Here is a 27,071-nt window from a genome sequence, read left to right as displayed (position 1 = left end):
ATGGTCACGTATGTAAATATTTTTTGTGCGTCGTTGTGTCACGTCAAATCGAATCGTATCCGCAGACAACGTTCTGAAAGCAGGGGGGAGTATGACAAGTCGAGTACATTATTTAGTACGATGTGGATTTAGAGGTGAAAAGAGGACGAAAATGTGCGTGGTGCACGGCGGCAACGCTTATGAGGGAGCGGGAAGAAGATGAAGGAGATTGGAACGCTCGAAAAGCCAGGCGGGTCGAGGCAGTCAGACAGCAGGAGAGAACGAGGGTTGCGACGGCTACCGGTCCGTTGCAGCACCGAACCTCTCACTGGTGGACTCAAGGCGAACTTGGATGACGAGCGATGCCGGGCGACGACGATGCAAGCGTCTAGTCACCTAGGCAGGTGTGATAGCGATCCATCTATTCATTTATTGCCTGACACAAAGGTAAGAAAAGGTCTGAGCAACTTGAGGCAGACGTGGAAGAACGGTTCCGGGGGAATGTCGATTGGTTGGAGCAGGCCAGCCGGACGAATAACAGGAGGTTTGCCACGCTGGCAGTGCTCTCAAGTAGTGACATGGTGGCGCACAGAACGACATAGGCCCGGCTAAAAAAACCACTGCCACACGTGGTCATAGGTGCATGAAACGCCCAGATGTCCCACAGTCAGAGTATCATGTATATGTTGTAGTATGGTAGCACGCAGGTGTTGGCGAATAACCAACAAAAATTCCGGGCCATCAGTCTTTATGCAGCGGCAATACAGAATGTCATTAAAAAGAACATATTGGCTGAGTAAAGGGTTGTAATGTTCTAAGTATACTTGCTGAATGACCATTTTAAGGGTGGCATCCCGACGCTGCTTTGTGCCGATGTCATACAAATAAGATATGGCAAGAACGCAAGAATTACTGCATTGACCGTGAGGCTAGCAGGCTCCAACGGATAATGCGAGAGACCATCGGCATCTTTGTTGCAGCCTGCCAGACTTGTAAAATTCATCTGTATATGGCATCCTAGCACATACTTTTCATATAATCTAAAGAATGTTGGCAGCAGATACGGCCTACATGTTGTTGTTTTTTTGCGCCCAACAAACTTAAAAAAGCTATGTTCCAGGCTGGATCGAAAACCGTCGACAAAAAAAGGATCGATTTCAGTTCTTCGTTAAACATGTTTCTATGTTTGTAGAGTGTAGTACTGTGGTGATATATTGTGTGCCTATGTAATGTGGAAAAATGTACGTACAATGGCCAAACTGGTCGGTGCGTGAATACTATTCTTTCAGAGCACAAGAGATGGTAGCAAGTGAGGCTTACTCTCACATTAGATGGCATTGCTAAGATTGTGGCTGTGTTCTGCTGTTCTCTGAGACTAAAATACTTTACAGTCACAGGAGTCAGGTGACCAGCAAAATTATCGAGGCATTCTACATTGCTAAAAGAAAAGATGATTGCATTTGCCAAGTATCGGTTAGTCTAAGCGATTGTGCAATGTCACTTTTGAAAAATATGTTATAATTTGAATGTCATTATAACACGTGGTACTCTATCATGTTGTATAATAAACATGTTTTTCTGCGAAATAAATGCGAGTGCAGCGGTGTTCCTTTATTTTTGTGTCTTGTCTCTCTGCACTGCTTCATAAGTAAGAATGAACTATCACCAGCTCGCCCAACTTTGAACGTTACTGAACGGCAATGTTCTGGAAAAGGGGCGAAGTCATGCCTTTCAAAATGATCATAACGACATCTTTCGTCTCATTCATGTCGTCTACAGAGCCTTCAAATGTGGCCTTGGAATCTGTAATAATAGCAAATCGGTTGAGATGGCTGCCAGGTGTTGAATAACGGGGTCATTGCTCTTAGTGACAGAGCATTGAATGCAACGTGTGTTGTTGGCCCATGCTGCAGTGATTGCTGAGAAACACGGGAAAGCAGCAACCACATCTTAGGTCGGCGCTGTTGCGGGATGCAGACTCGGTACTAGTTCTTTCCTCACGATATTGCGGAGGCTGTCTCCAGATGGCGTCGTGTGGAGCTTGAAAGAGGACAAAGCAGCCTGTATTTTCTGTTCCTCGTGAATCATAGACCAAATCATGAAGCAGCTCATTGTCAATTGTTGCTCTGAGATCGGCTGTGTCAGGTCGCAAACGAACAAGATCATCGAGGCCTAAAGTGCCTAAGTAATCGAAAAAAAAAAAAATGCCCCTACCTCCCCGAAGGAAATCGAGATAAAATGCAAATGCATTTCTTGCGCCGAGAGTATACGGTGGAGTTAATTTAGTAGGTTAAATAATGACGAGACGAGTATTTGTACCGTAAACGTTTATTTACACATTCATCAGTACCTGTTTGTGTTATCATTGTACCCGACAGCCATAATCTCAGCATCTTATCAACACAAACCCTACAAAAACGCTGGCAGCACAAACGCTACAAACGTGTTTCAAACTCGCTGCATTGAGCTGGTGACAAATCATGTTCAAGTCAAGGAGGTGGGGGCTCCGGTTGCTAAGGGCATGGATAAGTGGGTACACTCGCAGCTGTTGCTGACAGCTGCCAACACTGAAGCGTGATATGGTGGAAGCTCCGGTTGCTAGTGACGTGCGCGCCTGCAGCTGTTGCTATGTTGCTGTTGCTATGAGGTGGATGGATCCTGATGGGCGCCTGACAAAACTTGACTAAGAAATGAATTCGTATTTGAAATAGTGTGAAACACAAGGCCATGAAAGAGGCAGATGAAGTGCTGTCGTCTCTTTTGCTGTCCCGTGTGTTGTGCTGCTTTTCGTTTCGTTGATCGTCGAGTCGCTGACATGTTCTAGTGATATCCGTGACTGTAATGGGGTTTTTTGCGTCAATAGCGTTGAATGCCACAGCACCTAAGCCTTTGAGCATGTGACAAATAAGCTTATTCTCTGCCATTAAGCTGTAGACACAGAGGCAAAGGGTGACGATATCTTTCATGTAGGAGGTGTAGGACTCTCCAGAGTGGTGGACATGTGCGGCAAGCTTCCGTTTGGAGATGTCTGCATGAACAGAAGGGCTCGCAAAGATCTGACGGAGCGGCTGCTTAAAGGTGGCCTAATTGGTGAAATTCAGCTCGTGGCTGAAAAATCAAGTCTTAGCGACATGGTGAAAGTCGGATAGAACATGGGGCAAGACAGTTTCGCAGAATCTAGCTAGTTTGTTAAGTGGACTTATGCTGTCGTATTCCTCCAACCAGTTTTTAATGTCTTAGGAGTGAAGGCCAGTGAACATTTGTGGATCTTTTTAAGAGGTGGTGACAGTACAGGAGGGGATGGATTGGATGGGACCCAGTTGTTTGCTCATATTGCGACGTGGCCGAGGGCTTGCTGTGAAGGCAACAACCCGAACGTAGCTTCAGAGATGCTTTGTAGCTGAAGCTGGTGAACCGTTAGATGTTTGAGCAATAATTGGATATTCCATAGGCATATTTTTTTGTTATTGTGTGAAAAATATAGTCGAACCCACAAAGGGTTAAAAGAATATAGAGATTCCATTATCATTGCTCTGGAGAAAGAAAACATAGTGAATTTTAGTAATTCTGATGGTGTGGTTCTACTAACGTGCAAAATATATGCGTAGAAGTTTACGCGAGAACCTAGGTGACACAAGTGATAATGCCGGAACGTTCGATGACTGATCTATTAAAGACTGTTCCACCAATGATCAGATTACTCAAGTGGCAAGGATGGTTGTTACTGCTATCAGCGTACAGCGTCAATGGCTTGTATCTTGCCTCTTCCTTTTCTGGGCACAAGTTCGCCCAATGAAAAGTTTCTTATTCCTCATTCTTGCTGCAGTCTTCTTTTCTGTTGCTATCATGTGACTTCTGGTGCAGGTGCTGATTCCTTCATGTTCCGGATGCCAATGAAGTGCCAAGAGCCAGGCTCACAGTGTGAATAGGACACAGAAGCCCCCCGGCAATAACAAGCTAGCCTCAGACTACAAGGTTTTCAATTGGAGCACGAACCCTTACCTGTCAGTACAAAAGCCACGATGACAAAGCAAGCTTCCACGATGGCAGCACCGGTGTCGATGCTGCTTCAGCAGCTCGGGGAGCTATCTCTTGCGAGGATCTGAAAAGCTTGCTAGAAGCATATGACTGTATCGCCATCTTCAACCATTGAAACAATGAAGACATGCTGCAGCATGTTTACTTTGCCTTTGAAGATGCTGCTAGGGCGTGGTTTGAAAACATCGCCCACCCTAGTATCACGGGGCATTTTTTATATTGGTTTCTTAGTTGCATTCACTAGTGTGGTTCAAAAAGTGGAGGCTGAAGCTATGCTTGAAATGTGTGTCCAGCTCCCCTATGAAAACTTCACGCTTTTCACAGAAGAAATGACACGTATTTTCGCTATGCACACACTGACAAGTCCAGTTCATCATGCGAGGAATAAAGCAGAAGCTCTGCGCTGTGCTGATGAGAAATCCATCGAAATTTATCCAAGAATTCCTTTCGAAAGCATTGACAATTCAAAAGATGCTTGAGAAATGCACACAATTCAATCGATGGTAGACAGCCGGCGACACAGAAATACACCCACTCTTCTAATAATCTGCGTGAGACCATAAGCGGTGTAGGGTGCAAAGAACTTGGTTGAGTGTTGTCATCGTGCCAGCCTCAAGTTCCCTTGATCGCCAACATCATCCAAGATGAAACCCAGCTGTCTCTAAGCATGCCTCAGATGGCAGCCAGCTGTTATCTCAATGCTCGTGTGGAAGTATCTTTTGAGTGTGAAAAAAAATTTCTTTATAAAATGTACGATAACTTGTAGCTCGTTGTTTTCGGGGGTAGTGCAGGACAGCACAAATCTTCCCCCTTGTATTCACTGCTGGAAGGTTCTGCTGTGCCTTGATTCATATGATTGATATGTGGGGTTTAACGTCCCAAAACCACCATATGATCGTTTTGGGACGTTAAACCCCACATATCAATCCCCCGGCAATTGATGCATATGTCTACTCCATGTTGGCAGTCACATTAAAAATGATGAAGGAAGCAGGAGAAAGATGCTATGTACGTTCATAATGTGCGATTTGTATGTTCAGTAGAATTAATGTGGATTGGTTGTGTGGTGCAACCAGGTTGGTGCGAAGCTGGCTCGAGTCTGTGGAGTGCCTGACTTACCCATTTCGGTGGCCGCACGTGCGGGTGGGACTGCTACCAAAGAGCCTGCTGGCCCTATGCTCTTCAGCTGAACCATACTTGCTCGGGGTGCATGCTACTATGGCCCACACTGCACTTGAGCTGCTTTCGGGACCGGTGCGTCATCCTTTTGTTTCATTCTGTAGTTTGTGCAGCACCTAATTACAGTATTCTGTACTCGGTAATTTTCACTGTAGCCGTAAACACTATGCATTGCCAGACTGGTGTAGGGCATTAACGAGAAAAAAGAAACAACCCAGCAAAACGACACAAGAAAACAGTACTAAACAGAGTAATACAAAAGAAAGAGCACTTCGTTCTCTTATGTCAATCTGCTGCGCCGTTTCTTCTTTCTCGTAACCCGCTATACCAGTTGAAGTACGACGAAACAACTCGCACAGTCTTCAACACTTTCGGAATGCCAGAGTAACCTAATCACGTTTTACATGTACTTTTCTTCTTATTTGCAAAATCTTTGAAAATCAATTTTGTGGACTGAGAAAGGTTAATGGCTTAATCTTTTGCTATTTTGTTGAGACAGAAAGTTCATCTCTTCACAACTCGCTGGAACATTGGATTGAATTATGGATTGGAATATTAGATTAGATTAGGCAATCCAACTAGTTGGATTGCCTAAAACGATATGCAAGCAGCTGTCAAGGTTACTGACATTTAAGCAGAATCTCATGCCAGCGGCCATTCTCAACTAGCTCTATTTTATTTATATACCTTCAAGGCCATTCCAGAGTTCCAGGATAGAAGAGCTTGTGGTAACTAGCCCAGAGTGACCTAGCCGGACTGAGAACCAACGCAGAGCGTTTTTTATTTTGCAGAAGAATAAGTATATATATAGGCGGCTTGCCTATGACGTAACACAAGTGGATGACGTTGAATACGTTTTGACACTGCACTTTTTATCACTTCTTCCTTTCTTTTAAAGATTGAGTCTTTGCACGGGCCTGCGTAGTCGGGTAGACCTTCGTAAGACTTGAGGAGTTGGGGAAGCAGCCACAGCTGGAAGAGATGTTGGTGGCGTTGCCGAAGGAACGGGAACAGTGTTCATGCATGCTGGAGTGTCCGGGCTTAATAGCTGCTCCAGTGGTGACGCTTGCTGCCCTGCGTTGTTGCGGCTGGGCAGTACCGATTCAGAAGTGTTCGCCTTTGGAGCCCCAGGTGACATTCACGGACGAATGGTCTAAGTGACGCCGGGTTGACCCTTCTGATGTGTTGACTTTCACGAGGTGCGAACCCTCAGAGCCTCTGATGATGCCTGGGCACCACCGTCTTCCGTGTCCAAAGTCGCGCACCCACACCGGGTCTCCGGGCTGGAATCTGGAAGGCTGCGAATGACTCCGAGATAAAGATGGCACGCAAGTATCCAAGCGTGAACGCACTTGAGAATTACGCAGCAGTTCCGAAGGAGATTTTCTGCACGATAGATGCGTGCGTTGGCAGCCTAGCAATACTCGTGCTAGTTGAACTTCGAGATCGTTTACCATCGAGTGTTTAACTAGACCATCCTTGATAGTCCGAACTGCACGTTCAGCAAGGCCACTCGATTGCGGGTGGTAAGGGGCACTGCGTAGATGCATTATGTTATCTGTCATGAACTGGGCAAACTGCTGACTTGCAAACTGGGGCCCGTTATCAGACAATACAGTTTGTGGCAAACCAAAACGTGTGAATAATTCGCGAAGCCGTGTAATTGTGACTTCGGTAGTTGCTGATCTGACTGGGAGGGCTTCGATCCACTTCGTGTGCAAATCAACGACTATGAGTAGCATGTGCCCCTCTATTGACCCAGTGTAATCAATGTGAAGCCGCGACCACTTCATCCCTGTTTCTGGCCAACTGATAGGCTCCTGAGGATGCGGCATTGCTTGAGCTTGTACACATGGCATGCATGAACGAGTGAGACTTTCAATCTCACCATCTAACCCTGGCCACCAGAACAATGTCCGAGCCAGTCTTTTCATCCCCGATGCTCTCTGATGTGACCGGTGTAACTCTGATAGCATGGGCTCCCGTGCCTTGCTGGGTATGATAACTCGATGACCCCAGTAGAGCAGACCTTCGGCGCTCGAAAGTTCCAGTCTTCCACAAAATAAGGTTGGAGATGACTGTGACATGTTGAGAAGCGTTTCGGCCATCCATTACGTATGAAGTTATGGACAATACAAAGATCTTTGTCCGCACTGGTAAGGGCCTTTAAAGCACCTGCTGGCACGTACGTACTCTCAAGCTGCTCCGTAGACAGCACGTATTGTGGCAAGGTTTCGGAGTGAACAACCTCTGGTGTCGGCACTGGCAAACGGCTAAGTGCGTCTGCATTGGCGTTTTGTTTCCCGGCCCTGTACTCAATACGGTACCGATATCGACTTAGAAACAGAGCCCTCGAATTTCGAAATGGCATTTTCAAAGCCTTGAAAACCTTTAAATATATTTGAGGTCTTTAAAAGTCTTTGAATTTCATCAATCAAAGTTCGTTCAGCCATAATCTAGCAGACTTTTTGCACGCCTAGGAACTATTTGCTTTCTGTAGCCAACAAACCAGCTAATTAAATCTGTTTTTCTAGCCGTATAGCAGTGTTGTAGTATATTCTAGGCACTATAGTTGTAGTACAGTGTACTCCTCTAGTACACGGTAGTTGTGATAGCGCTTGCATGGTTACAGCAGCAACGACGGAGCTAAGCCGGGCTTTTTTGTGGAGACTGTGCAAGTGTGCATGGATATCTGCAGTCGCTTATGGTAGAACTACAATGGGAAAGTGCGAATTCCAGCTGTCTTGGTTATGCATTGCTGCTTATAGGGAGTGTATTGCACCTGATACGTCAAACTCGCATTAAGCAGAGTTTTATCATATAGGAAGAGCTTTGATGTGTCATTAATGGGGAAGTCTGCCCTTAAAAGTCACATGAAGAGTACGAAACGCATTGAGAACACAAAAGCGACTACAGTTCATGGTAACTTGAGTGTTTGTGGTGCCAACCGTTCAAAATAAAGTACAAATCTTTAGGCTGTTAGAAGTGGCATTGTCATTTACTGTGGTTTCAAGTGTTATTTTAGGTCCTTGAAAAGTACTTGTTAGGTTCTTGAAAGTCCTTGAAAACCCTTGAATTTCATTTCGCTTAGGTGCTATGAACCCTCTAAATGACCTTACAAGCAACTGAAATATTCATCATTCAGTGGCAACAGTTACCAAAGTGTCCAAGTGTTAGTGTGGCAATGAGAAGAGGAAAGAAGAAAAAAGCAGTCCACAGAGGTGGTTCACGTGCTGTGAAGCTCAGGCAGAGGGTACTGCAATGTGTGAACCTGTATGGTTTGATTCTGAGTGCGGATGACTGAGAAAGGGTGGGTTTTATCCGTACCATGATAATGACGAACTTTAGTGTCGAAGGTGGACACTAGGTGACTTTAGTTATGTTCGACTGTCATCAAGAGATGGGGCGCACACACCTCTGACATACATCTCTCTCTCTCTCTAAATATATATAAAGATGCCTTGGTATATATATATATATATATATATATATATATATATATATATATATATATATATATATAATATGTCACCGGAATAAAAGCAGTTCTTGTGTCACATGGCTTTATAGTGCATTCGTTATCCTCAGTCACACAGTGTTGCTGACACTACAATCTGGGGTCGAGGGTTTCGATCGCACTGCAATGGCTTCCGTAGTGCTTTCACCGTCGCCCCTCAAACTATGGACTCGCTCGATACGCCTCTTCAAGAATTTTCTTTTCGCGTCCGGAGCTGCCGCGACCTGCCTGCGCCCCGCCGTCGAGCCCTGCTGTTGCACTGCCTGGGCCCGAAAGAACGTGTTTTCGATGCGCTTCCACCAATGCCCGCAACACTCCAGCTATCGACGACTTAGCCATTGGCTGCCGTCGCTACCTCAATCGGTGAAGTCAAAGACCGTGGCGGGGCCTCCAATCAAGATTGACAACTGAACCATTGGCTGCCGTCGCTACCTCAATCGGTGAAGTCAAAGACCGTGGCGGGGCCTCCAATCAAGACACTGTGACAAGTCTTCCAGACGTATGCCTTGTTTGTCGCTTTCGAAATAAAGCGAATATAGATTGTCTACATGCTCAAATATATTCCTGAGTCCTACATGCGCAATGTACGTAACGCACTGCACTTTTTTCGATGATACCTAGCAACTACTTGGGCTCACCTGGACAAAGGCCTTGGACTAGAATGTTTTTGCCCTCTTTATAAGCTTTCTATGGCTCTCTTTATCGACTTGGCCCTTCACTTTGGAGAAAATTTCTTCCATGCATCTCTCCAGGCCTGGCTGTAGCATAGTCAGGCTAGTGTGGGGCATCCACGACAGGGACAGTTTCTCTGGTGTTCACCCTGTGGCTGTGGCTGTGTCTGGTGTGTTCCGATACCTTAAGAGAAACAGGTCTAATCACAGCTGTAGGGTCTTGCTAATGTCTGATATTTTGTCGAGAATCTGTCTCATAAGATCTCGCATTGCCTTCTGGATATACCCCTCGATGGGTCTATTAGACGCAGAGTGGTACCGAGGTGTCCTGTTGTACCACAATGTGTTCTTGTGGCAGGAACTCTGAAGTCCTTCGCAGTGAACTGAAGCGTGTTGGTAATGACCACATCCAGAAGGACATATGATGCAAACACCCTGCACAGCTTCTCGGTTATATTTTCGGTCATAACTGTGTTCATCATGAATACTTCAACCGTCTTGAAGTATACGTTCGCCAGCACCAAGAGCCATTGGTTGTCGGTGAGTGCGAAATCCAGGTGTATTCATTGCCATCTGTGGCTCGGCTAATCCCAAATTTATAGTGGGGCCTTCCATGAAGTGTTCTGCATCAACTGAGAAATATAGCAACGTATACACTCTGTGCACTCCCACTGCACGCCGCTGCGAGGCTATCAGAGCAGACAGTCGTTGATAGCCCAAGCAGAACTAAACGCTCTTCTAACGCCTGCTAGCACATTGTTTATCTAAATCATGAACTGCTGTGTAGTTGATTCTGCCAACAGGTACATATCGTGTCCTGTGGGAATGATGTTTCACGATTTCTCGACTCATCTCTGTTTTATTGGGCAGCGAAATGAGTGGAGCACGGCTGTGCGATGTAGAAAGTGTTTAGTTCCTGCTCCCTCTGCCGTACACTCTGCCATGAAATGGCCGATGCCTTAATATATAAATGAATTTGCTTGTAATGTCAAAATGTTCAGCAATAGAATGTTTTTAAAATAACTAATTAGCTTATTTCACACAAAAGCAAAACTAATATTGGTAAAGAATAAGCATGATTTAGATAACCTTAGCATTCAATTCGTTTCGTCTCGCATAGTAAATTGCATATGGCATTATACAATCCCTTGTCGCTAAAACCCAGTGCTGTAGCCCCAAAGGAAAGAACCATTCTTCGGAGTGATTCATCCAGAAATCTTTTTCTTTGATTGGTCAACAATCTGCATGTCAAGAAGAAATTATGCAGGGCGCAGAGTAGCCGAACTACAGTGTAAAAAACGAAGCTCTGCGAATGCTGTAGCAACGAATGTGCATGTCAGAGTTTGTTTTGTAAAGCAACATAAACAACCCAAGAGGTTGTAGTGAATTAGAGAGACGCGACGGTGGCTGAATTGGCCGTGCCGTCATCGTCGTTGCCACTTTACAAAGTGAAGCGAAAGACGGATGAGGCTGTGGCGTCCTCTTTGGCTGAAATTGTAGCGTGTTATTTTTCTCGCCTGCACCTGAAGCTCTTAGCATGAGCTGCACGAGCTGCTAAGGCCGTGATCATGATGAGCGATGACAATGCTGCAACAATTTTTAGCAAAGCACTTTGTGAGACAAAGAGGCTGAAAATCATCATGGCACAAGTCTCAACAAACGAACATGACGCCCTGCCACTCAACATGATTTTTACGACGAGTTGCCGTGAACCCATCGATATATTTTTTGCTCAGAGTAACGAATTGAATTGAACTTTTTATTGACATAAAGATAATTTACAAAATACAACAGTGTCAAGAATTCACCTGAATCTCTAGCAAAAGGTTAGCTGGAATTCATTCAAAAAATAATCTTGAAAACGGCATGTCATTTACCCACAAAACATAGAGCTCAAACCAATACAATAAAATATTTACGGCTGGCTATTTTTACAAATGAATTGCCACAAGGCTATTTTATGAGCAAGCTCTCGTCTAGGTTTGTGTAAATACGAACTGATGACTGATCCACCATCGGTGAAGAGACAAGAGCATTTGTAGAAAAAAAAAAGGAAAGAAGCCAAAACTCAGTATATTTGAATAAGAAGAGCAAGGAGAGAGTGATAAGAAAGAAAATCAAAGCATGACAAAGAGACAAAATTAACAGAGCTACGGAGCTGACAGATAAGTGCTTACAGTACGTCAAAGTTGGGAGAAACGCCAAACAGAGGTCACCATTCTGTAGAGGCACACGTGCACACAGTAAGGCTTGATGCGGTGAAAAGTGGTCAGGGTGAAGGCGTCGCTTGGAGGAAAGGTAGCATCGGGTGAACCAAGGTCAGCGACCTATTACCGTTCGTCCTTTGATGCTGGGTTGGGGAACCGGGGACGGGAAGTGCCTGACCAACGCCAGACAATGGTTGACCCTCAGCAACACGTCCAGGTGGGAGCCTGCAGTAGGCTTGCCACAGGAATACAGCCATCACTCCTGCGTCATGGTAGCCTTCTCGCCTCACTCACATCTGTTGCAGTCTTCCTTCGGCTCCTTCCCAACCACCTTGAAAGCCTCTCATTGGTGAAGTTCTCTGACATCACTTCACGTGCGCGGTCTGCACATTGTCTTCCATACTGAGTACACAAAATGAGCTCGCGTTTACACATTCAGTCGTCGTCTTCTTTCTTGCTCTGATGCACTCGTGCACCTCTCAAACCACAAACTGGTTGCACTCGCATACTTATCACTCAGATATTTCATTACTGGAAGTGGATAATGATTAGTTCTAAGTCATTTATTTAGTGTCATCCTAAACACCCCGACCTGATTGTTCAGTATGGGCACACTACTAGTGTTGTCGCTCATTTACTGTGCTGAAATGGTACTAAATCTCCTGTTTTCATAAGATTCTGCAGAGGTGAGGGCACTGCTTCCTTAATAGAAAATGGTATCTATCGCACTTTACAAAAAACAGGCATTTTGCCTCAATAGGACCCAATTTTGTGCCACTGTTCTTTATTAACCCAAGGTAGGCTCGCAAAGCCTTGTGAAATTTTCTTTCAACTATGGCACTTTGTTCAAGTGAACCCGGTGCACATTACGCAAGTCTAACCTAAGTGTTGGTAGCCAGTTATATCTCAACAGCATAGTGTTGGTATACTTGCTTGTTTTTACAACAATTATTGAAAGTTGCTTGTGCTGACCATTGTCCTCTACCGAAACGGGGGCTTCTCTGTTACTGTTAGCGGGGTGCCTCTAAATGTTTAGATTAAGGAAATAAGCGAGTTGGAAAAAATAACAGACTTTTCATTTTTATTCGCTTTGGCAAGTTTAGTCTCTCTACTTTCAGAACAAAAAAAAAAAAATCGAAGATTGTAATTAAACTCGAGGGGGTGGTCTCACTCTGGTGGCATGAACACACCACTTTTGCCACTTCTGCAACTGATGCGGCGGCTGTTCTCCTTGTTTTGTAGAGTTTACTTTTGTATAGTTTACTTACATTGAAAAGCTTGATTTTCGCACATTTATGTCTAATAAAATCAAGTCAACCGTTACTATTTGAAAGTGGGCAGGCAACAATAAACGCTAGTTACGCTGTTTGGGCTGACTGTGCCTCAGTTGTGACCATTTTCTGAAAAATCTGCTGCAGTTACAGCACTGTTTCTTGCACAGCACATTCAGGATATATCTATTTCCTCAACGTAGCAAGTATTTATTTACTTATTTATTTTCCAAATACTGTTAGCCTTTCGGTTGTTATAGGGGTGGGACATACTAAGAATGACAAACATCAATACATTCAAATCATACAGCAATTTAAACAGCAACACTTGAACTTGGAAATGTTACATGACATACATTGGAAACACAGGCATTAAGGCTGAAGGAAAAACAGTGCAGTCATAGTAAGCATACAAATAAATTGCAATAAATTAACATAGTAGACCATGCTTACAGAAAAATATCTTTGAGCCATTCCTTAAATTTTTCCAGTGAATCACAATGAACTAGTGGTAATATCAAAGCAGTCCACTGACAAATTGTTTTTGGAAAAAATGAATTCGCATATACATTGACACGCTGTTGTGGCACTTCATATGTGTAATCGTTTACACTTCTTAGGTTTCTTCCGCGGCGTGGCGTTAAGTATTTTGTTGTGTTTATGTTTAATTTATTTTTTGACAATAAAAACAAGAACTTCATCCTTGCCAATTGCCGTCGTTCAGCTAAAGTGGGCAGTTGAAGAGAGCGTAGCATTTCTGTTACTGACTCAGTCGAGGAATACTTTGAAAGAATAAACCTGGCAGCTCGCCTTTGTACTCTTTCTGGCATATTAATGAGGCCGATTTCCGAGGGATCCCACACAATGCTGGCATATTCCAATGTTGGCCGAATATACGTAAGATAAGCTGCTAGCTTAACGGGAGTCGTAGCAAGTCTTAATTTTCTTCGCAAGTACTATAGTTTTCTCTATGCCACCGCACAAATGTTTTCCAAATGGGTCCTCCAAGTAAGATTACTGGATATTGTTACACCTAAATATGTTATTTCATTGACGGTAGACAGGCGCGTAGAACATAGAGTGTAATTGGAATAGAAGACATGCTTACTTTTGTTTGTGACGCGCAAAGCAACTGTTTTAGTTCGATCTATTTTCATTTTAGATTCAGTGCACCAATTACTGACGGCATCAAGAATATCGTTAAATGTTTTTTGGTTAGCTTCACTGTGTATTTCTTTATAAATTAGGCAGTCGTCTGCAAAAATTCTCACTGTTGTACTTCTATCTGTGCCGCATGAAATGTCATTTATGTAAGTTAAGAATAATGTCGGTCCTAAAACTGAACCTTGCGGTACCCCTGAGGTAACGCTTAATGACTCAGATTTGAAGCCGTTTATTTCTACATATTGTGTTCTGCCTGTCAGGTACGCACTTATCCACTGTATTATGTTATAATTTATGCCTAGGTGTGCTAACTTATTAACTACCTGTGAGGAACCTTGTCAAAGGCTTTAGAGAAGTCGAGACATATTGCGTCAATCTGAACACTATTATTTAAGGCACGCGTGAAGTCATTGACTGTTTCTAATAATTGGGTTACAGTGGATAAATTCTGCCGAAAACCATGCTGATAAGGAAAAAAATGTTTTGGTACCCTCAAGGTACGTATACATAGCTTTGGATATAATATGCTCTAAAAGCTTGCAGCATACACAGGTGAAGGAAATTGGACGGTAATTTTCCACCTTTTGTTGGTCTCCACCCTTATGCGTTGGCACGACCTTCGCCACAAGCCAGTCGTCTGGGACACGCTTTTGCTCTATTGAGGCATTATATATTATGTATAAATAGTGCCCAACCCATTCCGCATACCTTCGCAGTAAATTATTTGGTATGCCATCTGGTCCGATCGACTTTTTCACGTTCATGTTCAGTAATAATGATACGATGCCTTCATAAGTGATATGAACGTCAGGAATAACTAACAACTGAGAAGGAAAAGGCGTGGATGCATCACCATTATCAGGACAAGCAGTAAACACTGACTGGAAAAATCTGTTGTGTAGATAAGCGATGGAAGAGCAGTCGGTCACCAATTCATCATTGACAACAAGAGAATGCACGCGTCTTGAGTGGTCTTCCTTGTGAGACAAGTGACGCCAAAAACGATGGGGGGAAGATTTCATAAATGTCGGCAATATTTCTTCATAATACTTCGTTTTTGATTCTTTCAGTTCAGCACGCAGAAGCCTTGATAAATTGCGTATCTTGGATTGATCTTTGTTTACTTTTTGCCTCTGGCGGTTAATGGCGCGCTTCAAATGTATAATCTTCCTATTCATCTAAGCATTCTGTTTACTTTGTTTCTTTTTTTGCAAGGGCACAAATTTGTTGATACATAGCATGACAATTTCTTTAAACCTTATCAAAATTTCTTTAAACCTTATCAACATCTTATTGACGTCACTTTTCTCACTGAACGCATCCAATGAAAACGATAAGTAATCAACTATGCCTGTACGTCGGCCTTGTTGAAGTTGCGCACATGTCTGAAGCTTTCTTTTTGCATGGCAGGGCACCATCAATGCTTATCTCAACTGAAACAAGTTTGGGGTCCGACAATCCATGTTCAATTGCAATGTTGTATGTGTCGATTCGCCCGTCAATAAAAACTAGATCCAGTATGGAATGCGGATACCCTGTTTCACGTGTACTGTCAGTGACGACCTGCGTGAGGTCATGGCTGAATGCCATGTCTAAAAGCCGTTGACAGTCTATTGCTTCCTTCGATTTAGTTGAGAATATGGTCCAATTAATTCCAGAAAGGTTGAAATCTCCCGCAATAACCATTCTACAATTCCGGGTAGCAATATCATCAAGGTATTGCTGCAAACTTTCTAGCTATGAACTAGGGGCGCCTGGAGGCCTGTAAACGGCACCCAAAACAAGGGAAGTTTTGGGTAATTTTATTTCTACCCATACACTTTCGTGGTGGGGTATTCCTTCCATAACAATTACTTCAACATCTTCTGCAAGTAGGATCGCCACATCATCACCTCGTGTATCGCGGTCTTTCCTAAATATTTTGTAGCCGGGTGGTACAATTTCGCTATCAGCTATTTCCGGTCGCAGCCACGTTTCTGTGACGGTGATTAAATATGGGTTTTAGCTTGCCAATATATATTCTAGGTCACTAACTTTTTTGATAAGGCTCCGAGCACTTAGATTAATTAAGCTAAGGCTGCATGCACTTGACTGCGAATGGCATCAGTCATCGTCGTCAGAGTGATGTGGTTTTTTCTTTGTATGCTTAACTCGGCAGTTTTTGTCGTAGTCCCAGGAATACACATCTTTGTCTATGACCAACTTATCGTAATTCAAACGCATGCGTTTTCCTGCATCTCTTTCTTCTTTTCCTGACTCCCATAACAGCTTACGCTTGGCTAGAGTTTCCTTGTAAAAGTCGTCCCCAACTGATATACTGCTGCCTTTTAATTTTTTGCAATTTTTATGAACTGTTAACTTCTCTCGGGAGTCGTATAACTTCATAATGACCGGACGCGGCAAACAGCCCTCTTTTCGGCCTATTCTGTGGATCCGTTCAACTGTCTTTAGTTCGACGCCAAGCTTGCGAACAAAAATGTCCTGCAGTACTGCTTGTTCCAGGTCTTCTGTGGTTTCTGCCTCGTCCTCTTGAACCCCAAAGACCTAAAGATTATTCCGTCAACTCCTATCCTCTAAGCTTATTAGCCTTTCTTCTTGTCTTGATAGTGTGACGTTAAGGTTTGTGACGGTTTTCGTTAGCTGGCCTATCTTTTTATCATCATCTTTGATTTTTTGAATGGCGTCTTTCATTTTAGTCATTCTTTCTCCTAGAGCGCTCAGATCTGCCTTAATTGGCTTCTGACCTTCAGACAGTTCCTTTAGGAGGACTTTCACATCAGGACCTGGGTTGAGTTCAACATCCCCAGACAATAGCAGGCACAAAGAGGAAAATCCAGAGAACAGTACACTTGGGCACGGCAGCACAACAACAAATTTGTTGTCAGTTTTGTAACAGTATTCTGAGTGGAAACTGACCTGTTTGAGCAACAGAAGCCGCAGATTAGGTGACATTGCTTTCGCAGTGCTGCCGTGCCCACTGGCACGGCAGCACTTTATACTTTATACGACTTTATAGGTCTCGCGAAGAACCGCTCTATGCGCGTTCCAAGGTGCCTGCGCTCGAGGGTAGCGTCGACGATGTGTCCGTGGTCAATAACAGCGGTGTCAGCAGCTGATACGGCCACGCATGCGCTGTATGCCCCAGCTTGTAGTGATGCGCAGACAAAGAAAACCTGTTCGAGCGACAGAAGCCGCAGATTAGGCGACATTGCTTTCGCAGTGCTGCCGTGCCCACTGAAAGCTGCTGGCAGGGGGTCCAACTTTATAGGTCCCGCGAAGAACCGCTCTATGCGCATTCCAGGGTGCCTGCGCTCGAGGGTAGCGTCGACGATGTGTCCTTGGTCGATAACAGCGGTGTCAGCAGCTGATACGGCCACGCATGCACTGTATGCCCCAGCTTGTCGTGATGCGCAGACGAAGAAAACCTGTTCGAGCAACACAAGCCGCAGATTAGGTGACATTGCTTTCGCAGTGCCGCCGTGCCCACTGAACGCTGCTGGCAGGGGGTCCAACTTTATAGGTCCCGCGAAGAACCGCTCTATGCGCGTTCCAGGGTGCCTGCGCTCGAGGGTAGCGTCAACGATGTGTCCGTCGTCGATAACAGCGGTGTCAGCAGCTGGTACGGCCACGCATGCGCTGTATGCCCCAGCTTGTAGTGATGCGCAGACAAAGAAAACCTGTTCGAGCAACACAAGCCAAGATTAGGCGACATTGCTTTCGCAGTGCTGCCGTGCTCACTGAATGCTGCTGGCAGGGGGTCCAACTTTACAGGTCCCGCGAAGAACCGCTCTATGCGCGTTCCAGGGTGCCTGCGCTCGAGGGTAGCGTCGACGATGTGTCTGTGGTCAATAACAGCGGTGTCTGCAGCTGGTACGGCCACGCATACGCTGTATGCCCCAGCTTGTAGTAATGCGCAGACGAAGAAAATCTGTTCGAGCGACAGAAGCCGCAGATTAGGCGACATTGCTTTCGCAGTGCTGCCGTGCCCACTACCCTATATATGTAGGAATATATGTAGGATTCTACTTCATTGTATGTCATTTCTTGAAAAAAGTGAAATTTAGTAACTTTAGCGGTAGACTGGCCCCTTTCTACTCGCTAGAGGAGGTTCATTTTTGTGACATGCATAGAAAACGACATTCCCCATCCTAGTGATTAATTCTATTGATATACGCTTTCTGGTTTGTTATTCATAGTGATATAAATTAGGCATTTTTCTCAATACATGGAGCTACCTCTGCCCATTTTCGTGGCAAGCTACTGAAGGTTGTGGGGTCTCGACGAGGCGAGCGCCTCGCTACGCTCTTGGAGTGAACGGACACAGCAGACACGGTCGGTACAAACCAAAGAACATACATTTATTTAGCTGATTTACAACAATGATATCGTCCGCCGAATGATACATAAATCGTTATCAACACGCTAAGTCATCATTACACAAAATTACCAAACACTGAAACAACATAACACAAGAGCACACAAAAGGCGGCGTCGCCAACGCTTCACTCACCATGTGGGCCTACCGCAGGCGGCCAGCGGTGCCGTCCACGGCAGACCCACCGCGAGAGACAACCGTTCGCGGCAGCCGCCACGCGCAGAAGAGACTTGCTCAACTCTTGCCCGCCACAAAGGCCTGCCTTCTGCCAGAGGTCAATGCCGGCGCTACCACTCTACCAACAGTGGTACTCAACGCGAACACAACGCCATCTATCGTCCGGCGATTGTCACCCCCGAAATACGGCTTCTGTGCCGGACACTTGCGCTACGCGGCGCAAACACCTTTACAGGGGGTGTTGGCACCCCCACGTTCCCTCAACCTTAAATCAAACCATATCCCGAAATTAAAAATTAGCTACACAAGCTTTAACAAAAAAAATGACATCGCATGACCATAATGTCCTTGCACCACGACACCGCCGCTGGTCGACACTGCTGCACTGTCCGGCTCGACTTCACCTCAGTACCGGCCCCGCAACAGCAACATTGCCGTCAGCGCGACGAACCGTCGCTAGCACCGACACGTCTTCCAGTTGCGAACAGCACTCACGAGGGCGCTGGATTGCAGGCAGTTGCGCAGGTCTCAAGCATCTCCATCGCCCAACCTCACGACCGCATTCCTGGCCAGGGACGCTGTGCCGAAGACAGCCGGCCGTGGATGAGAACCCTCCCGCTGAATAATAATAAAAAAAAAAAAAGGAAAGAAACAATGGAGCAGGGCCTAGGGAAGGGAGCTTTGGGCTTTTCGGCCACGTGGTACGATGGTCAGTACTGCTGGTACGATGGTCAGTACGATGGTCAGTACGATGGTCAGTACGATGGTCAGTACGATGGTCAGACGCCCATCAGAATAAAACAAAAATCACTTTTCCTAACTCGAGCATCGCAAGATAAAAAAAGTGAGGGAAGCAGAGCGCAACACCTCAACGCCACGATCCACCTAGTTGTGCCACGTGCGACAGGCGGCTGCGCATAGCCTTAGGCCTAATGAGTCGCTCGGTAACAACCGGCATCCACCCAGCACCCAGCCTAGGCGCAGAAGAGGTAGCCGCGAGAAGACATCCACTCTGTCAGGTGGCTCTATTCCTCGCCGCACACAGCAGCTTACCGAGCGATCGGCGTCTACCGGCCCGGGCGGTGTCACGACGGCCTGGCGTCGAGCCGCACTTCAAGTCAGCAACGACGCCCGGCTCCCTGAGCTTAAAGAGATAGAAGAAGCTATTTACAGAAAAACAGACCACCCTTGAGGCTTCCGTACTCACTCGCTTCGGGCCTGGCCTTCCAACCACGTGCTCTAGGCCTTGCTCACCCCAGGATGCGGACCGCATGGCTCACGTCCCAATGCAAGCAAAAAAAAAAATAAAAACACAACCTGCCGACAAGTTCAAACTCGTCACAAAACTAATCTCCTCGCTCTCAACAAAGCACACCACCGACGCTAGCCCAAGTGTACAACAGATAGCCGAATACTGGCGCGGCTTTATCATCCGAAGACCCACCACGGCTCGTCCAATCAACAGCACCTGAAGATATCACGCGACTAATTTGCCGTGAGCTTGAGGCCATGTTTCCGATTACAGCTGTACGTCCTGACTTCCGGGACAACATGCCCTTTATTTCCCTTATTCAAGCAGTTGTTTGGGAAGAAACCGCAAGCTTGGGCGTGCCGTCGGTTTGCACGTTCCGGCATGCGAACACTTACCAGGTGCTCCCTGCTACTTACACCTAGACACCACAATTTCGCCCATCCTGCTACAACTCAGCCGAATGGCGTACCGCAGTTTATCGACCCATCTGATTCAATTTTTCCCGTATTGGACTCGTTGACCATCACTGCCGCAGCTACGTTTCGCCACCTTCTCGATAATTGCCTCACTACCACCAGCTGCCGGACTGTCATACCTTCTCGGCCTATATGCCGACTCGGAGCATCTATGTCGACAGTGTCTCGCCAAGGTTCAGCTGCTCCCTGTTTCCGCAAGGTCGTCGGACACGTTCATCGCTCAGGCGCCGCTCTTAGTCTCCATCTTCAAGCGGACGCATCACTTCGGGAAACTAGGTGGCGCAGCTACCAGAGTTGTTGCTGCAACTATGACTCAGCCTTCAAAATCTCTATCGACTCTGCCTACATGGGGAAACTTACTGGACGTGGAAGTTGATAGTGGAAGTTGACACTCTCCGCCACGTCAAGCACAGTACGATTCGCCGATGATGGTACGACACCTGTTGTCGGAATGTGTATAGCCGGTGTTGCTGTCGGTTGTCACTACACAATTGTAGTATTTATTGTACTCTAATAGTGCCCACAAGACCTCATTCTGGGCGTAGACTTTCTTTCAAAGCACGCTGCCCACATTGACTCCTGTGCAGGTGTTGTACAGCTGGATCTGCCTTTCCCTGTTGGTGCCACAACTTGTGCATCACCTCGTTTATGTTCTGCTGAGTTCGCTCGCCTGTCCCCACAAGTTGATAGAGCTGTTCTCTTGACGCCCTGTCTCCCCCTACCAGATGATGACTATGTTGTGTTGCCGCTCACCGACATGGTTCTGCTGAGTTCGCTCGCCTGTCCCCACAAGTTGATAGAGCAGTTCTCTTGACGCCCTGTCTCCCCCTACCAGATGATGACTATGTTGTGTCGCTGCTTATTGACATGGTTCTAATGCGCAAGATTGCCCTGCCAAGCATCATAGTCCGCATACAAGGGAGTCAGGCGTGCGTACCTATCGTAAATTTTGGGTTTTATACACACGTGCTTCCCCATGACATCGCCATGATGCATCTTGCTCCTTTGAATGATTATCAAATCTGTTCTGTGGTCACTGAATCTCTCTCTGGTACAAGCGCACCTTAGCCCTCGTCAACTGCAGACAGCATTAGTAGGATGATTGCCCCTCACCTTCCTGTAGATCACGCAACAGCTCTTTGTTACCTGCTCTCATTTTATTGGGATATATTTGACTTGAACGACCCCGGCCTCTTGGACAGACATCTCTTGTCACTCATCCTATCAAGGCCAGTGATGTAAGCCCAATTCGTGGGAGATCATATCGCGTTTCCTCCCAGGAAATAACCGTTATTCAAAAAGTGGTCGACAAGGTGTTGGACAAGCACATTATTCAGCCATCTGTGGGCATCTCTGGTAATCTTAGTAAAGAAGAAAGACAACTCGTGGCACTTCCGCATCCACTACTGTCACCTCAATCAAATAAAAAAAAAAGGTGTATCCACTGCCCAGCATAGATGATGCTCTTGACTAGCTTCATGGATCCAACTATATTTCTTTAATTGATCTCTGTGCATGCTATTGGCAGATCAGCATTGATGAGATAGCCTGTGAAAAAATTGCTTTTTTCACACCAGATGGTTTGTACCAGTTCAAAGTCATGCCCTTTGGATTGTTCAATGGGCCAGCTACATTCAGGTGCATGATGAACTCCCCCTTGCATGGCTGAAATTGGTCAACTTGTCTCTGCTACCTTGACAATGTATTAGTGTTTTTGCCGACATTTGAAGCCCACCTGGAAGGCCTCAAAACTGTCCTCTCTGTGTTTTGCTCTGCTGGCCTTCAGCTGAATTCATCTGAATGCCACTTCGGTCGCCGCAAAATTAACGTGTTCGGGCATCTCGTAAACGCTGCAGGAATCCAACTTAATCCAGAGAAAGTTTTCACTGTGCGAAATTTTTCTATACCTACATAGACGAAAGGTGTCCACAGTTTCATGGGCTTATGCTCCTATTTTCATTGCTTTGTAGAGAAATTTGCCGACATCGCTTGTCCTCTGACAGACCTTCTGAAAAAAGATACCTCTTTCTTCTGGGACTGTAACAAAGGCAGGCCTTTTCTACCCTTATTGAGTGGCTTGCAAGTTCACCTATTCTCTCGCACTTTGACCCTTCTGCACCCACTGAAGTACACACTGACGCAAGTGGTTATGGCATCGGTGCTGTTCTCGCTCAGCATCAACAGGGCTACGACCGTGTCATTGCTTACGCACTTGTTTGAGCTGTTGCAATATTTACATCGTACTTGTTTGAGCAACTCTTCCGAGTCGTAACTGACCTCCACGCACTCTGTTGGCTCTCCTCTTTGAAGGACCCAACTGGACAACTTGCGCGTTGGGGGCACTCTTTCTAAAAGAGTATGACTTCTCGATAGTACATAAATCTGGACGCATGCACAGCGGCGCTGACTGCCTTTCACGCAATCCTGTGGATCAACTGGCCGACACGTGTGTTCACATGGACATCTGTACTCTGTCCTGACCGGGCTTTCTCAACATCGGTGACCAGGAACGACAAGACCTTGTTCTTCGAAACATTATGCACCGCCTAAACTGCGCATTCACCGATTCTTCACTCCAAATGTTCACATTGCATGAAGGCATTTTATGCCGCTGCAACGTTCAGTCCTATGCTCCTGAGTTATTTGTAGTTGTTCCCAAGCACCTGCGACTGGCCGTGCTCCAGGAACTTCACGACACTCCCATTGCTGGCCATATAAGCATCACTCGCACTTACGACCTCATGGTGCCGCTTCTTCTGGCCTGGTCTCTATCGTTCTGTGCATCACTATGTCGCTTCTTGTGACCTCTGTCAGCGACGGAAGATGCCTGCCTTACCTCCTGCTGGTTTGCTTCAGCCAATTGAATTCCCTACAGAGCCATTCTTCCGTGTGGGTCTCGACGTACTTGGCCCATTCTCTATTTCTACCAAAGGGAACAAGTGGATCGCCGTCACAATAGATTATGTAACAAGATATGCCATTGCACCAGCGATAACGACCAGCTGCGCTACAGATATTGCTGCAGATATTAAATGAATCAAAAACAAAATGTGTCCTTTTCCGAGCTCTCAGCATATCCCTGCATGTACCAAATTATGTTACCCTAGGCCCCTACCAAATTGCAGTAACCAAATCCATGAAGACACTTGGAGTAGTTTTTAATGAACATATGTCCTGGAATGAGCATACAGACCACATTAGTTTAAAGTTGAGACGCGTGGTTGGCACTCTAAATCGTTGTCGGCGTCTTTTGCCCATTACTGTAAAGCGACTCTTATATCAGGCTCTTTTCCATGCCCACTTGAACTACTGCGATTTAGTACGGGCAAACACTACGTCAACAAATATAAATAGGCTTAAAATACTTCAGAAAAGAGCGATAAGGGCAATAGAAAACATATCATACCTTGAACACACAGGACAACTCTTTGTTAAACATAAAATTGGGCAAATGACATATACAAATTCAAGTTGTTAAAATCCTATATTAGCGCGAACAGATGAAAACTCGATGCATTCCTGACACTTGAAAATCTTGAACATACACAAACCATTTACTTCCATCGATATAAACCCCCGTGGAAAATTTCGTTATCTCGCACAATTACGGCACCCAAAGGCTTAGCCACATGCTACCTACTATACTGAACTCATACGAGCAGCAAGACGTAAAAATTGACACATTAAACAATATTGATGTGCAAACACTTTTTGTAGATTTGTATTGTCTACTTAGGTCGCTGTGCATTGCTTTGCATCATTTATTGTGTACCTTTTTTTGTGTGTGTAACCTCAATGTGTATCTTTCTTATGTACGAAAGCGACGATACACATTCTGTGAATTACTGTGCTCATGTGTTTATGAAATATTCCTTTTTGTTTGTATATCTTGGCCTGTCATTTACTTTGCCTTCTGCTTGTATTGTTTCTTGCTTTATGATATTTGTGTTTTCATTTTATTGTATTTCATTTTATTTTATTGTATTTCGTTTTTACCCTGTCATTGCTGACGTAAAGTGGACGGTGATTAGTCAAGCTGCAATAACTGCAGTTCTTTTGCCGTCTCCCCATTTTTTGCCCTTGTTTCTGTTTTGGAGAAAATAAAATAAATAAATGTGAAATGTGACTTCCTACTACAAGACGTCATCCTGCACCACGGGGCCTCTCGACAGCTGCTAACGAATGGTTGCTGTTACTTCTTGTCTAAGGCCGTCCATGACCTGCTCCACTCCTGTTCTACGGAACGCAAGATAACTACCGCGTACAACACCCGAAGCAAATGAGCTCACCGAGTGCCTGAACTGCACTCTAACTGGTATGCTAGCCATGTATGTTTCTGATGACCACCGTGACTGGGATGCCGGCTTACCATACATTACATTACTTATGATTCGTCTCGTCATGACACCGCCGGATTTTCGCCATTCTGTCTTTTTTACGGCCATGGTCCTGTCTTGTCCTTTGACACGTTGCTACCATCTGGCGTACAGTTCTCAACGACTGATTACGCCTGCAGTGCAATTACCTTTGCCGCCCATGCCAGAGAGGTCGCTTGTCATCGCCTGAAAGCAAAGCGTCTCAAAAGTGACGCTACGACTATCAGCATCGAGAAACACAATTTTCTCCTGATTCTCTTGTCTTCCTTTGGACATCATTACCTCGTGTCGGCTTGGTGGAAAAACTCCCTTCTCCTTACTCTGGACCCTACAAGATCTTGCGCCAACTTTATGATGGTATGTATGAGATCCCACCAGCGGACGTGTCTTTGCTACCTCCGTCAGCAGTGACATTGTTCACGTCACCAGATTCAAGCCTTATCTACCCAGATTAACTGATGCTCTGTGATTTGCACTGGGAGGCAACTAAACCCGCTGGTAGGGTGATGTTGCAGCAAAGAGCATGGGAAAGCTCGCTCGGACGAGAAAACGCCATCTTTTGTCACCGCTTGGGCAGCAATTATATTGGTTGTTAGTACACCACCTCTGCGCTCGTGTGTCTACTGCCTTTGTGTTATAATATCATGGTTTTTGGGCGTGTAATCCCACATAGTATACTATTTTCAAGTATAAGACGAGTTGATTTTCAGGTGGTTTATAATGTGAATCATTTGCTTTCACGTCTCGAACTATTCGGACTGAAACTACAACCAGTTGCTATACAGGTGACTTTTAATGAACCAATGGCAGGCCACTGTCAAGCGACCTGCCACTTGACAGTGGCAAAGCACTCTAAGCGTTACACTGACTGTGCAAGCGGAGTGGTATACTCCACCTCTTTGTCATGTGGGTACATGTACATTGGGCACTCGGGATGTTGCCTTAACGCCCGTCCAAGGGAGCATGCTAGCTTTCTGAAAGGTACACCTTCCGTGCATCTTGCCCTCCATTGCTGGTACTGCGACTTCCCAGCTGAATTTAACAAAACCACTGTGTTGATTAGGCATAGAGACCAGCGCAGGTGTAAAATTGCTGAAGCGTATGAAATCATAAAAGCAGGAGACAGGTGCATGAGCCAACCTTCAATCGCTCTCACAGATGCTGAGATTACGTATCTGCAGCATACTTCATTACGCGCTTGGTGGGGGTGTCAAGGTTTTTTTTTATGCCTTCATGTTTGCATATATATTGCGTGTTTCTTTCATTAAACTTTCAGTTGTTAAACAGCGCTTGTGTTGGGCACTTTCTTATATTTTTTGTCCTTTTTGTGTACTGATTGTGATGAACCATTTCCTTCCACTGTCGGAACCAGTTGGCCTGTGTATAGGACAAGTTGCTTTTCAGGTGACTTATAACTGGTACCTATTGCTTCCACTTCTGGGACCATTTAAAATGGATCTGGAACCAGGTGCCATACAGGTGGCCTATAACTGGTACCATTTGCTTGCATCGCTGGGACCAGTAGGCCTGTAACTAGGACCAGTTTCTTTCTAGGTGGCTTGTGACTGGAACCATTCGCTTTCAATACTGGGACCAGATAGCACTTTTTGCTTCCTTGTCAGGACGAGTTGGTTTGAAACTAGACCTGGTTGTTTTAGGGGCGAAGCTCCTTAGGGCGTGGGCTGTGCGTCCCCTGTAGCCTGTATGTAGCCACCTCTAGTTTAGTTCTTGCAGTGTTCACTAGATGGCGGTACCGTCTCCTGTATGTAGCCACCTCTCGTTTAGTTCTTGTAGTGTTTACTAGATGGTGGTACTTATAGCTGATGATGAAAAGATGCAAGATGTTATAAACTAGAAAGCGGTACTTGTAGTTGATGAAAGACGCGAGATCTTATAAAATAGGAATGATGTCACATATGGCGCGTGTCATTGGTTGAAGGCAATCGTTCGATTTATAGTGCGGCGACGTACGCTAGGGGGAGCGTTGTAATAAAATCCGTTCGCTGTTGGCGCGCGCTCGGAGTCGCCGGATGGATAAGGCTGCACAGCGGAGAGAGCGCAAGGCGGCAGCAGCGCGCGCTCGCAGACAGAATCCCGATGTGCGAGCGCGCGAGGCAAGGGACATCGCAAGCCATCCATCGTCTAAGAACAAATAAAAGTTGATTTGTGTATATACACACACAGCGTTTCTCACGTCTTTACATGATGATCGACTGGGCGAATTACACGGAAGATTCACAGTTTACCGATGAATCCCTCCGGAGCTTCGCCCATTCATCATCATTCACCCCGTGAATATGCCGTAATTTTTTTCAGGTGGCTTATAACTGGGACCCTTTGCTCACGCAACTGGTACCAGTTGGCTTGAAACCAAGACCAGTTGCTTTCT

The 27,071-nt window shown here is 45.5% G+C and overlaps 2 protein-coding genes across 7 annotated transcripts in view; one reads left to right on the top strand and one right to left on the bottom strand.

Annotated features, from left to right (window-relative positions):
• LOC119169167 (DENN domain-containing protein 2D) overlaps positions 1–27,071 on the top strand; it is a 647,735-nt gene that overhangs the window by 321,785 nt on the left and 298,879 nt on the right. For all 6 annotated transcript variants that reach the window (XM_037420269.2, XM_075886337.1, XM_037420270.2 and 3 more), the window contains one exon: positions 5,094–5,271. In XM_037420269.2, the coding sequence (XP_037276166.1) occupies positions 5,094–5,271 (178 nt within the window). The remainder of the gene's footprint in view (positions 1–5,093; positions 5,272–27,071) is intronic.
• Positions 18,364–27,071, bottom strand: part of LOC119169168 (uncharacterized) — a 109,683-nt gene continuing 100,975 nt past the window's right edge. Inside the window, exon 5 of the mRNA XM_075886339.1 lies at positions 18,364–19,196. Within this exon, the coding sequence (XP_075742454.1) occupies positions 19,107–19,196 (90 nt within the window). The 3' untranslated portion in view covers positions 18,364–19,106. The remainder of the gene's footprint in view (positions 19,197–27,071) is intronic.

This window comes from Rhipicephalus microplus, chromosome 2 (genome assembly GCF_043290135.1).
Source record: "Rhipicephalus microplus isolate Deutch F79 chromosome 2, USDA_Rmic, whole genome shotgun sequence".
NCBI classification, from domain to species: Eukaryota; Metazoa; Arthropoda; class Arachnida; order Ixodida; family Ixodidae; genus Rhipicephalus; species Rhipicephalus microplus.
Note: the sequence above shows the minus strand (reverse complement) of the source record. Positions and strands in the feature narration are given on the sequence as shown.